The sequence below is a fragment of the Haemaphysalis longicornis genome, unplaced genomic scaffold (assembly GCF_048455015.1).
Source record: "Haemaphysalis longicornis isolate Haplotype H1 unplaced genomic scaffold, Haemaphysalis longicornis Haplotype H1 scaffold_14, whole genome shotgun sequence".
NCBI classification, from domain to species: domain Eukaryota; kingdom Metazoa; phylum Arthropoda; class Arachnida; order Ixodida; family Ixodidae; genus Haemaphysalis; species Haemaphysalis longicornis.
The window spans coordinates 1,330,710-1,343,260 of record NW_027526245.1 but is presented as its reverse complement, the minus strand read 5'-3'; the positions used below and the strand labels follow the sequence as shown (position 1 = coordinate 1,343,260).

Here is a 12,551-nt window from a genome sequence, read left to right as displayed (position 1 = left end):
TAGGGCTTGACCTACACAGACAATTCTTTTTAACATGCTGAAGTTTGTATAGATGGGAAACGTTTTGTGCAGGCAGTTTTGGTTCTTACAAGGTATCAGAGAAAGAAAGTCACATACCTTGCTAACTTTTGTAAAACACTGAAGCAGAAAACGAAGAATACAAAACACTTTAAAATAAGGTCGCTTGTTTGTATTACAGCAAAAACTACTTTGGAGTATCTGCGCCAGACTCAATCGACCGGTTTTAAAGTTCACTTACCAGTAGGGACCCTTCCGCTGATAAGCATACCGCAAGTGAGGCAGCGTCTCATCCGCTGGCTACAATCTTCGCAGTAGAAGCAATGTCCGCATGGTTTAAATACCATGTTCGCTGCTGCCTCAAAGCAGTTCTTGCATTTGCCACTCTGAACGTCGCTAAAAATTTCAAAATAAAATGCCGCCAGTATAAACAATTTCTGTTTTTGAGCGTGTGAATAAAAACATTTTTAAAAATTCCGCTGGTATTGAGTTTTGAGTAGCACATGTCAATAACGGGGGCTAGGTTTGTTTCAGCGCCAAATCACTGTCGCAGCCACAGTCAGAATGCTTTCGAAATCACAGTGAGGTAGCCTGACATCTTTGAATATAAGGCATTTCTCTATATCAAGAAAACGCAATTACCTTTAATATAATTACATACAATACACCCCCTTTAAATGAAGTGGGGAGCCTGAGAACAGTGAAGACATTTATTGAATAGCACTATTGCAGATTGCCCATCAACAAAGAAATATGCTTCTTCGACTGACACAAAATAGAAGTTTATTTCAACAAAAACCTAATGGTAAAACCAATTATAAAACCCTGTGAAAATCAAGGAGCCACTATTCAATTTTCATGCTCACAGTATCCTGACGCTTCGTGTGGGCAGGAAATTCCAGAAAAATACTGGATGTAACACGAGTAAATGTCTCTTGCCTTTACTATTCACTCTAAAAAAGTACTGGACAGTCATTCAGGAAAACGGCCTTCCTACACAACAGCAGACACAGCGCTTCATGATCACCGATCTTTTAATGCATTGTTTTATTTCATCGCGCAGGACACCTTTGTTTCTATTACTTCCTTTGTAGGAAGACTAATATAATTTAACACTAAACTTACTTGCGTCCGGCCATAACAACCGCGATCTGACAAGAAAGTACATCGTTAAATACCATGCAAATGTGCAGGGTTGACTTACCGCTCTTGAACATGAAAAAATTGGAGAACACCCACTGCTTCCTCATCCACTCTGCGGACAATTTCCAATGGAGTTTCGCCGGCTTCGTTTTTGCGACTAATGTCAGCTCCGCTTCGTGCAAGATAGCATGCCCATAGAAATCCGCCGGCCACAGAAGTGTTAAACTGCTCCAAAATTTTTTTCTCCACCTGTGCAGCAAGCATCAGGAATTTATAACTGCAGAGGAACATACATAACATAGAATGTCTGCAGTTGAACACTTTAAACTAGCAATGAAAAGTTTTAGTAGAGCGCAGACGTCAATAAAAGTATGTATATTCATCACCACCATTCCGTGGCAGATTATCCATCCTCATCGTGTTATGCCCACCGACACACAACCCACAACTCTCTTATGGACTGCAATAAAAACAAAAGATTCTACAGTCATGACGTGGCCTTCCAATTGGGGACCTTATGAATCTAGAGTTTTACTCCGGCATCCAACCACTGTCTCACACTCATGACAATTCAGCATGGTGCAAGCACATCGAGCAAAGAACTAAATTTTGAAGGGTGGTTTACCCGTGCTTCTCTCGCGCTTCTTCATTATAATCGTTGGTCACACCACCAAGCATGCTCCTATAGGTCTGTCCAGTATGCCTTGCTTGCAGAAACTCTCTCGTTCTCTCTCTGCCTGTTTATATATTAAGAGACAAGGGCTAGGAACGGCGTTTACTGAGGAGTTCGAGCCGCAAGCACCGCAGAACACACGATGATAATGATCATGTACGTAGAAGATGATGGAACAGTGCCGCGGCTGGTGCTGATAAGTGTGTACAGATGAACGCGAGGTGCGGGAATTGTCCTCTAGAGGTCTCCACCGCCGGGAGTGTGGTCGCGAATGCTCACACTAATTTCCCCCCCTCCGGCGGAAGCGGCCTCCGGGCCGCACTTCATTGTGGGGAACGGCGCTGGAACGGTTTCAGTCGCGAACCATGAACAATTTCCGTGCCACGACGGCGGCGATCTGGGGAAGGGTCCACTGGAGTGACGCGGTAATTCACCGGGGAGGTTTCTTCGACGATTACGTAGGGGCCCATAAAGCGGTGCAGAAATTTTTCGCAAAGGCCAGGAATTCGAACAGGAGTCCAAAAAAGCACCTCTTCTCCCGGTAGAAAGCGAACAGGGCGATGGGAGGAGTCGTACCGAACTTTGCGGAGTTCCTGATGAGCTTCTGTGCGGGACCGAGCCAGCTGGCGGCAATGGGCGAGCCTTGCAATCTACTGCTCGGGAAGTGGTGTATCTGAGGAAACCGGTGCAGAGAAGAAAATTGGGTAGAATATTGAGGAGGGTGAGCGACCAAATACGAGAAAGAACGGAGAGAATCCAGTTGTTCGTTGTACTGCAGTATTGTGGGCAAAGGTGACGAATGGGAGGATTAGGTCCCAATTTCGATGGTCAGGGCTGATGTACATAGAAATCATGTCCGAGATGGTTCTATGAAATCTTTCGGTTAATCCGTTCGTCTGGGGATGATAGCCAGAGGTAGTTTTGTGAACGGTGTCGGAAGCACGTAGAAGCTCTTGGAGTATGCTGGAGAGGAAAGCCCTGCCGCGATCGCTGAGGAGGACGCATGGTGCTCCATGGCGCAAACTTATGTGACGCAAGACAAAGTCGGCCACTTCTATAGCGGTACCGGAGCGTATTGGTGCTGTTTCGGCGTATCGAGTCAAGTGGTCCACCGCCGTAACAATCCACCGGTATCCCGACTGTGTCCAAGGCAAAGGCCCGTACAAGTCAATCCCAATAGTGTCGAAGGGCGCAACCGGACAGGGCAGAGGCTGCAGCAAGCCGGCAGGTGTGGTTGTCAGTCGCTTACGGTGCTGACAAGAAGAGCAGGTTCCAACGTATTTAGCCACACTCGCCGAGAGGCCAGGCCAAAAGTAGCGACCACGAATGCGGTCGTACGTCTTTTCGAAGCCAAGAAGCCCAGCGATTGCTGCGTCGTGATACGCTTCCAAAATTGATTGGCGGAGAGAACGAGGGACGACTGGGACCCACTTGTGTCCATTAGGGTGGTAATTGCGCCGGTAAAGCACGCTTTGGTGTAGCTGGAAAATTTGCACTTGACGGCGAGCACGGCTGTTTGGAGGTGGGACGCGGCCGGTTAAGCGATCAATGATGGGGCCACAATAGGGCTCCGCACGTTGCAAAGATGGCAAATCAGAAAGTCCGACGACGCTTTCAGAGGTAATGGGTGCGAGAGAACACTTTGCAGTTGGGAGCTCCGGAACACCTGAAGACGAAGGGGAGGCCAATGGACACCAAGACAGGGCGTCGGCGTCAATGTGTTTTTTGCCTGACTTGTAGGTGACAGTAAAGTTATACTGCTGGAGCCGTAGTATCTAGCGGCCTAGGCGTCCAGACAAGTTTTTGAGTGAGGACAGCCAGCAAAGTGCATGATGGTCGGTCACCACTGTGAAGTGGCGACCGTGCAGGTATGGCCGAAACTTTTGTATGGCCCACACGACGGCAAGACACTCCTGCTCAGTTATGGTGTAATTTCTCTCAGCCGGTGTGAGTGAGCGGCTTGCGTAAGCAACAGGCCGCTCTTTAAGATGGGCATCGCTCTGAAGCACGACAGCACCTATTCCATGCCTACTTGCGTCGGTGTGAAGTATGATTGGCTTTCTATCGTCGAAATGACAGAGCACTGGTCCAGAAGTGAGAGCGGATTTAAGCGCTTCAAAAGCATGTTGGCACTCACTCGACCAGACGTAAGGTGTGCCCGCCTGTAGGAGTTGTTTCAGAGGGGATGCAATAGTAGCAAAGTTCCGGATGAACCGACGGAAATACGACGCTGGCCCCAGGAAACTCCGAAGCTCCTTAACTTTAAGCGGTCGGGGAAAGTGTAGCAATGCCGATACTTTGTCAGGGTCGGGTCCTATGCCTTCTTTGCTTACAACGTGACCAAGCACTTTGATCGTTTTACTAGCAAAGCAGCATTTTTTCGAGTTCAGCTGAAGTCCGGCTTTGGAGAGGCACGTGAGGACTGCATCCAGACGCCGTAGATGGTCATGAAACGTCGATGAAAAGACAACGATGTCGTCAAGAAAACAAAAGCAAATTTTCCATTTGAGTCCTCGAAGAACCGTATCCATCATCCGCTTAAAGGTGGCGGGAGCATTGCGGAGCCCGAACGGCATGACATTAAATTCATATAGACCGTCGGGAGTTGCAAACGCTGTCTTCTCCTTGTCGGACTCATGCATGGGAATTTGCCAATAGCCTGAACGGAGGTCCAGGCTTGAAAAGTATTCGGCTCCTTGTAAGCAGTCTAGTGCGTCATCTATTCGCGGCATGTGATACACATCTTTGCGGGTAATTTTGTTTAAGGCCCGATAGTCCACGCAAAATCTCACGGAGCCGTCTTTTTTTTCTACCAATTCAACTGGAGAGAACCATGGACTAGATGATGGCCGAATAACGTGGCGTTCGAGCATGTCTGCCACATTTTCCTCAATTATCTTCCTTTCCGAGGAAGAGACACGATACGGACGGCGGCGAATAATGGTGTCCCCATCCGTTTGAATTCGATGCGTGGCTGTTGTTGTTTGGGTGAAAGGCTTGGAATGGGAATCATAGGAGCCCCAATACTTGTTTAAAATTTCCAATACTGCGAGAGTCTCAGCTTGTGTAAGGTCGGAGCTGATAGTGTGGGCGAGAGAAGGCTGAGGAGAGGTTGGTTTCGGCAAAGGGCAGGGACGAGCAGCGGCCGAACTGCTGGGAAGAATGGTGATTTCGTTGTCGGACACAGGAGCGATTGTGCAGCCTTCCGGAAGTAGAACTGGGTCTGGTGTAGTGTTCTGTACAAGAATTAGTGCGCGGCCGCGGGAAAACCGGATGAGGCAGGTAGCAACGGGGATGCCTCGAGAAAGGAGATGGCCAGAAGGGATGGCTAGCATGTCACCGTTAATAGCTGTTCCAGCAGAAACCGAAAGGACGCGCTCGTGGCGCGGAGGCACAACATAGTCGTCAGTCAACATGAGACGAACGGAAGAAGTTTCAGGGAGGGCAGAATGTTCGGTGTCCGTGAGGCTGATACTGGGCGAGCGGCAAGAAATTATCGCAGACGTCGACGACAGGAAGTCCCAGCCAAGAATAAGCAAGTAAGGGCACGGGGAAAGCACGGCACACTGGATGTGGTGACAAACTCCTTCAATAGAAACGCGAACTGTGCACTGTCCTGACGGTCATATGGACGCCTTGTTAGCTCCATGCAACGGAGGGCCCTCGTATGGAGTGTTAACTTTTCGTAGTCTTTCACACAAATAATCGTGACACTTGCCCCAGTGTCTACCAACGCGTTAACCAAAATGCCTTCAACTGATACTGACAGTAAGTTTGACGGATGCTCTGGAGGAATTTGTGTCGTCCCAATCGATGCAGTTTTCCCCCAAAAAACTGCATGGTCTAGTTTTCTGAGTGGCAGTTATCATCGTGCACAACGGGACGTAGGGGTGAAACCGAACGGCGGAACGGAGAGGGAGATCGGCGCCGAGACTCGCGAGTATTTCGAGGAACATCAGCAGAATCAGCAGGAGGCCGGAAACGACGTGTCGGAGACTGGTAGGCTTGTTGTCGGTAACTGAAGCGGGGGTTCATTTCATCGCGCTCGTAGAAGTCATAGCCACGTCGTTCATCCTGCTGGCGCCGGCGGCAGACTCGGGCAATATGGCCCCGTATTCCACAGTAAAAACACACTGGACGATTTGCCGGCGGCTCTGGTCGGGTCTGTCGCCATGTGGAGTAGTACGGTCGTGGCCCAGGAGTGGAAGGGAACGCAGAAACTTATCCTGGGTGATGGTGAGGGCTGACCGGTGCCAGTGGGACGGGAGGGCGTCCAGCAACTTCGGAGTAGGACGCGGGCATGGCCAACGGAGCCAGAAGACTGGGTGGTGCCTGACTGGTCACCGACGAGAGCTCTTCTTTAATGATTTCTCGCAGACCTGGCGTCTCAGCGGAGTAGGAATAGTGGGGTGCACATGAGGGGACGTGGTTGTTGAGCTCTTCTCTGATTATGGCCCGTATAAAAGAACGAAGGTCTTCATCTCCAAGCTGCCGAACTGGTGTTTCTGGCTGAATGCGCGAAGACTGAAGGGCATCCAGGCGCTGGCAAGTGGCAGTCACAGCCGAAATGGTCGTAGGATTTTGAAGGGCCAGGGCGGTGAATGCAAATTGCTCAGATGCCCTATAGAATGTGATGTACTCGATCAGCCTCGATCATGTCCTTGTCAACGCGGCGGCAGAGCGCAAGGACGTCTTCAATGTATGAAGTGTACGTTTCATTTGTGCGGTGCACGCGGGCCGCAAGTTTTTTCTTCGCAGCTGCGGAACGTGCAGCCGGGGACCCGAAAATCAGGCGCAACTCTGAAGTGAAGCCGTCCTAATCAGTCATGGTACTTGCGTTGTTCAAATACCATGTTTCGGCTACCTCCGTGAGGGCAAAAGCGGCGTTTCGTAGCTTCAGGCTATCGTCCCAACCGTTCAACGTACTGACCCTTGCGAAGCTGTCAAGCCAGTCTTCAACATCTTCGTTCCGACGGCCTGCGAACTTCGGGGGATCGCGCTGATGGCTCGTAACGAAGCACTGCACGTGAACAGGGGACGAGGCGTTGGCCGATTCCTGCGTCATGGGCTAGGCCAGGCGTGCTAAACGGCGACCCGAGCGGAGCTCCAGGAGTGTGAACGGAGAGGTACACAGCGGGACCGAGACGCACCCTCCACCACTTGAGAGACAAGGGCTAGGAACGGCGTTTACTGAGGCGTTCGAGTCGCAAGCACCTCAGAACACACGATGATGATGATCATGTCCGTAGAAGATGATAGAACAGTGCCGCATGGCTGGTGCTGATGAGTATGTACAGATGAAGACGAGGTGCGGGAATTGTCCTCTAGAGTTCTCCACTATACAGAAAGAAATGCCGGCAGTCTACAACGCCAAAGAAGGCATAGGGGAGTGGTTAGACTTTTTTTACCGTAATTGACGTTACAATAGAGAGTTTTAGCAGTACGTATGCTCCGTTTGTTACGTTCGTTACGTTGCTACCGGGTTTACCGGGACCCGACTGCGCATGCGCCATTTGTTCCGTACGCGGCCGGCGTCTCTCCCGGCGCTCTGCTTCCGTGTTACCGTGTCCGGAGCCCGCAACCGGCTTGCTCGGGTGTTAGAAACTTTAGGCTTAGCGTCCTGGCGAATATTTGATCGCCGCTATCTGTGCAACTGCGAATGACACTCCGTAACATAACGTTTCACCTCACTATCATCCCCTTTCTCGCATGTGAAACTTTATTTAAGCTACAACTGCCGTGAGCGACCGGTGACCAAGACATCTGCGTAGCCTGTTTCGATGCTTCCGAGGCAGGTATCGCCATCTCTCGGCCACTCGCCGCACCGCGCGCCGCGGCATCCATGGCCGGTCAGCATATGCTTGCATCGCGGCAGATATATCTGATCGCCGCTTTTAAAATAAGCCCCGAGAACAATCCCTAGCACAATTTTTCACCACACTAACACCTACTTTCTCGCAGGTGGAACTTCGTTTTAGTGATCAGATTGATTTGGAAGAACAGCGACAAGCGGTTGCTACCGTGGTCTGCGCCGGTTCGAGCCGCTGAGTGTGCCGAGCTGGCAGGTGCGACCGGCGTGTGCGCTGACTGTTTACGATGCAGAAAACGCTTCACGATTGCCTGCTTTATCCATTTCTTGCGTACAAACCCGCGGAATCTACAAATTCAGCTCAGCGATCGTCGTAGTTGACCATGGTGCAAAAACAGTGGGCGGAGCGGCGCCGACGAGGCATCGCACACCCGCATCGGGCCATGTGTCTCAAATTCACGCGTACGACTAGTCGTGGTGACAGTCGTAACGATCAGTCGCATACGAATCGCGTGTACCAATTGTACATGTGTCTAGCGCTTCAATCGGGCAAGGCCAAGGTCATTCCTCCACGTGAACGGCGCGCGACCATGTCGTCACTTGCGCTCGCTCTGGTGCCGTCGCCGCCACCGCAGCCCCTGCGTCACAATGCGTCCGGCCGAGCGTGATTTATTTTAGATTTGCAATGCTTTAGGGGAAACTGCGTTGTTTATTTACGTATTTTTAGCGTGCGGATTTTTGCAACTACTCGGCTAATCAGCCGTCACACGGAACGAACGGTACGACGCTACGGAGTGCTAAAACACGTTTTCCGTCTCACTCTACGGAAACAACCCGGTACGTACGCGCGCATGCGCAGTCGGGTCCCGGTAAACCCGGTAGCAACGGAACGAACGTAACGAACGTAACGAACGTACTGCTAAAACTCTCTATTATTATTTTTTTTATAATAACTACGTGAGAAAGAAAGAAAGAAAAACACGCGCCCAGAGTGGGGACCGAACCCACGCCTTTCGATTAGATCTCGAATGCCTTACCAATTCGGCTATCTGGGCGACTGTGTTCTGCTTCACATTCTGGGGTATTTATATTTACTACAACTGTATCTGACGCTTGAGGGTGGTAGCCAGCGCCACTCAGACTACACGGAGAGAAGGGGACCTTCTTTTTCAACCCCCGGGGCGTGACGCGAACGTCTACAGCCTGTCATGACCGGTTAACTGGCGGGAAACCCTCTTATGCTACCTTGACATCGAGACTGCCAGAACCGAAGCCCTCGCTAAGCTTTCGCACGATAATAGGGTTTGGAAATGAGGGGCTTGTTAGGAAATACAGAAAGAAATGCCGGCAGTCTACAACGCCAAAGAAGGCATAGGGGAGTGGTTAGACTTTTTTTACCGTAATTGACGTTACATTATTATTTTTTTATAATAATTACGTGAGAAAGAAAGAAAGAAAAACACGCGCCCAGAGTGGGGACCGAACCCACGCCTTTCGATTAGATCTCGAATGCCTTACCAATTCGGCTATCTGGGCGACTGTGTTCTGCTTCACATTCTGGGGTATTTATATTTACTACAACTGTATCTGACGCTTGAAGGTGGTAGTATATAGTATATATATATATATTTACTATGCATATATATATATAGTATAAGTAAAGAGTCGGATACACAGCAAGAACAATAACAAACAATGTTTACTTACGTAGCGGCAACGGGACTTGCCTTCATCAGAGTAAAGTTACATGATTTTAAAATCATGTAACTTTACTCTGATGAAGGCAAGTACCGTTGCCGCTACGTAAGTAAACATTGTTTGTTATTGTTCTTGCTGTGTATCCGACTCTTTACTTATACTATTTCTGCGCGCTTTGTGAGTTTATCTTTCTCTCTCTCTCTCTCTCTTCTCTCTCTCTCTCTCTCTCTCTATATATATATATATATATATATATATATATATATATATATATAACGCAGGAGACATGGCGTCCGTCGAAGCAACACCTGTATTAACAACTTCCTCGTCCACCACTATCGCACCGCACCTTCTCTTGGTGGCTAATCTCCCATTCCGGACAACTGCCCTGTACCGTCCAACTGCGGGACGTCACACGCTTCCCCCTCCCCCCGAGAGTGTGTTTGGTGTAGGCGCGGATAATATCGTCTTAGCCTCCCCACATGGACAATGTCAGTGTGACGACCGAGTCGAGCCACGCTACGGTCGATCTGGTAGTTTTCTGCAGAGATCTTGCGTAGGACAGTATACGGCCCGTCCATTATCGCACAGAGTTTGCCGCGCTTGGGATGCCAGGGTGTCTCATATAACACACAGTCTCCCAACTGGAGCTCTGACGGAAGAAACTTCTTGTCGTAGATGAGCTTATTCTTCTCGGGATATGCGAGGGAATTACCGACTGCGTTACGCGCGAGCTTCTTGCAGGGTTTCAGCAGTGTTGGAGAGGAGGCAAGGGTATGATGGTGTGCCATACATGAGAAAATATGGTGGGTAGCCGGTTACTTCATGAGGTGTCTTGTTGTACTCATCGACAACCTCTGGAAGAAGGCGTGTCCATGGTTTTCGTGGTTCGCTTTGATTTTGCAGTGGAGGCGAGTAACTATGGACTGATTAGTGCGCTCGTTTAGGCCATTACATTGCGGGCGTTGAGAACTTGTGAAAAGCTGATGAATGTTGTGTTTGCGGAACTGCTTGAATTTCCCTGCGGTGAATCCTGCTCCGCGGTCGGAGAGGAACTTCCGAGGCTTTCCAGCAACGAAGATGCTCTTCAGGCAGGAAATGTATGCATCGCAGGTCTCATTTCGGTGCGAAAAAGCCCACACGTAACGAGTAGCATGGTCAACGGCCAAGTGAATGAACCTTTTTGGAGAACCGTACTTCGAAAAACCTCCGATGGTGTCCATGGCCAGAAGATCAAATGGTTGTTAAGCTGGTGGTAATGGCTCCAAAGATCCGAAACGCTTGGTCTTCGTCTTATTGCAGCGCTGGCAAGTGTCACAGTGGCGAATATATTTTGAGATATCGGTGATGATGTCAGGCCAGTAATATTGTGGAAACAGAAGTCGCAATGTCTTCTTGACCGCAACGTGACCAAAAGCGTCATGAGCCTTCTGAAGAAGAAAAGATCGCAGAGCAGCAGGAACGTAGGCTTTTCAAGTCCCTCTTGGCGTCACTATGACCATTCCGTCTTAATGATGTGCTTGCAAATCAGTTTGTCGTTGGGATGCTCTTGCAGTTGGTCAGCTGATAGAAGCTGAATAATCGGGTTTCACGATAATGCATCAGCTTCCATGTTTTCAGCGCTCTTTTGGCGCTTGATGTTTACATCGTACATGGAGAGTTTCAAGGACCATCAAAACAGAGGGCCTCGCGGATTCTTGATGTTTTTAAGCCACAGTAGCGCAGCGTGATCGGTGACCACCGTAAAAGCTTTTCCATGTAGATAGCAATTTCATTTGTCGATAGCGTCAATAATTGCCAAGCATTCAAGCTCTGTGATGGCATAATTGACTTCATGCTTGAGCAGCTTGCGTGAGTGGTATGCAACTGGGTGCTCCCGGCCTTCTTCATCAGCCTACTTCAAGACGGCGCCGATACCTTTGCTGGACGCATCACAGTACAGCACACAAGGTTTGGATGCATCGTAGATGGCAAGAACCGGCTGTTTCGTGACACATTTCTTCAGCACATTCCGTGACACATTTCGCCAGTTGGCAGTCAGAATCCCACTTCCACGTAGCGTCTTTGCTGAGGAGGCACGTCAGTGGTTGGGCAATTTCACTGAAGTGAGCGATGTATCGACGGTAAACATTCACGGTACCGAGAAAACGCAGCAGCTCTTTCGGACGCGATGGTGTGGGAAACCGTAAAATCGCCTCCACGTTGCTTCGTTTCGGAGCGACTGCGCCATGTGAAACCCTGTGTCCCGGGTACTCAATGAATGTTTGTGCGAACTGACATTTCTTCATTTTGAGCCTGACGCATTCGGTTTTAAAAGCGTTGAGAACGGCGTCAAGATGATTCAGATGGTCAGAAAACGTGTCGGAATGCACCACAATATCATGGAAGTAGTTCGTGACGTGCGCTAAGCGGTGTTTTGCTAGGATAGATTTCACAGCCGGCTCAAAAGTGGCTGTGGCGTTACGGAGACCGAAAGGCATAACAACCCATTCGTAGTGACCGATACGTGTGACAAAGGCTGTTTTCGGAATGTGTTCCGGGTGCATCTTGACGTGCAAGTAACCCGACGTGATGTCTAATGTCTAAAAGTACGTCGATTTCCCGAGAGAGTCTAGAACGTCGTCAATGCGAGGGATGGGTTGGTAGTCGGGCACCGGCACTGCATTCAGCTTGCAGTAATCTATGCAGAAATGTGTGCGCCCTTCTGCCTTTTTCTCTGCCAGAAGTGCCGGGGCAGCGTACGGAGACGTTGACAGCCGTATTACGCCTTGCGTGAGAAGGTCGCTGACTTGTCTGTCCATTTCGACGCTATCGGCTACTGAGCATCGATAGGGAGCCCTGCGGATGGGAACGTTGTTTGTGACGGGAATGCGATGCATGTCGCTACTGAAACACCCAATGTAAGTTTGTGATTTGGAAAAAAATGTACTCATACTTGTGGAGAAGTTGCTTAAGGGCAGACATCTGAGTTTCATTTAGGTGGCCCAAATCGGAAGCTTGAGGTTCTTGTACAGAAGGGTTTTTTCAGCCGCGTAACGGACTTGTGGGCGTTGAGAGCGGAGGACATCATTTCCTTGGCGTAGGGCCAGGGTGTCGATGGCTAGAAAGAAGTTGAAGAGGCAGGCGCTGTCTAAGCCAAGAAGTAGATGGCACTTCATTCCTTGCAGAAGGTGCGCTTCTATTTCCTTGGTGATTTTTCCGAGTTGTACT

General features: G+C 49.6%; 1 protein-coding gene across 1 annotated transcript in view; it reads right to left on the bottom strand.

Annotated features, from left to right (window-relative positions):
• The window catches only part of LOC144165141 (E3 ubiquitin-protein ligase MIB2-like), a 200,039-nt gene that overhangs the window by 87,691 nt on the left and 99,797 nt on the right, over nt 1-12,551 (bottom strand). Inside the window, exons 4-5 of the mRNA XM_077695244.1 lie at nt 1,223-1,410; nt 260-414 (exon numbers count right to left, since the gene is read on the bottom strand). Of these exons, the coding sequence (XP_077551370.1) occupies nt 260-414; nt 1,223-1,410 (343 nt within the window). The remainder of the gene's footprint in view (nt 1-259; nt 415-1,222; nt 1,411-12,551) is intronic.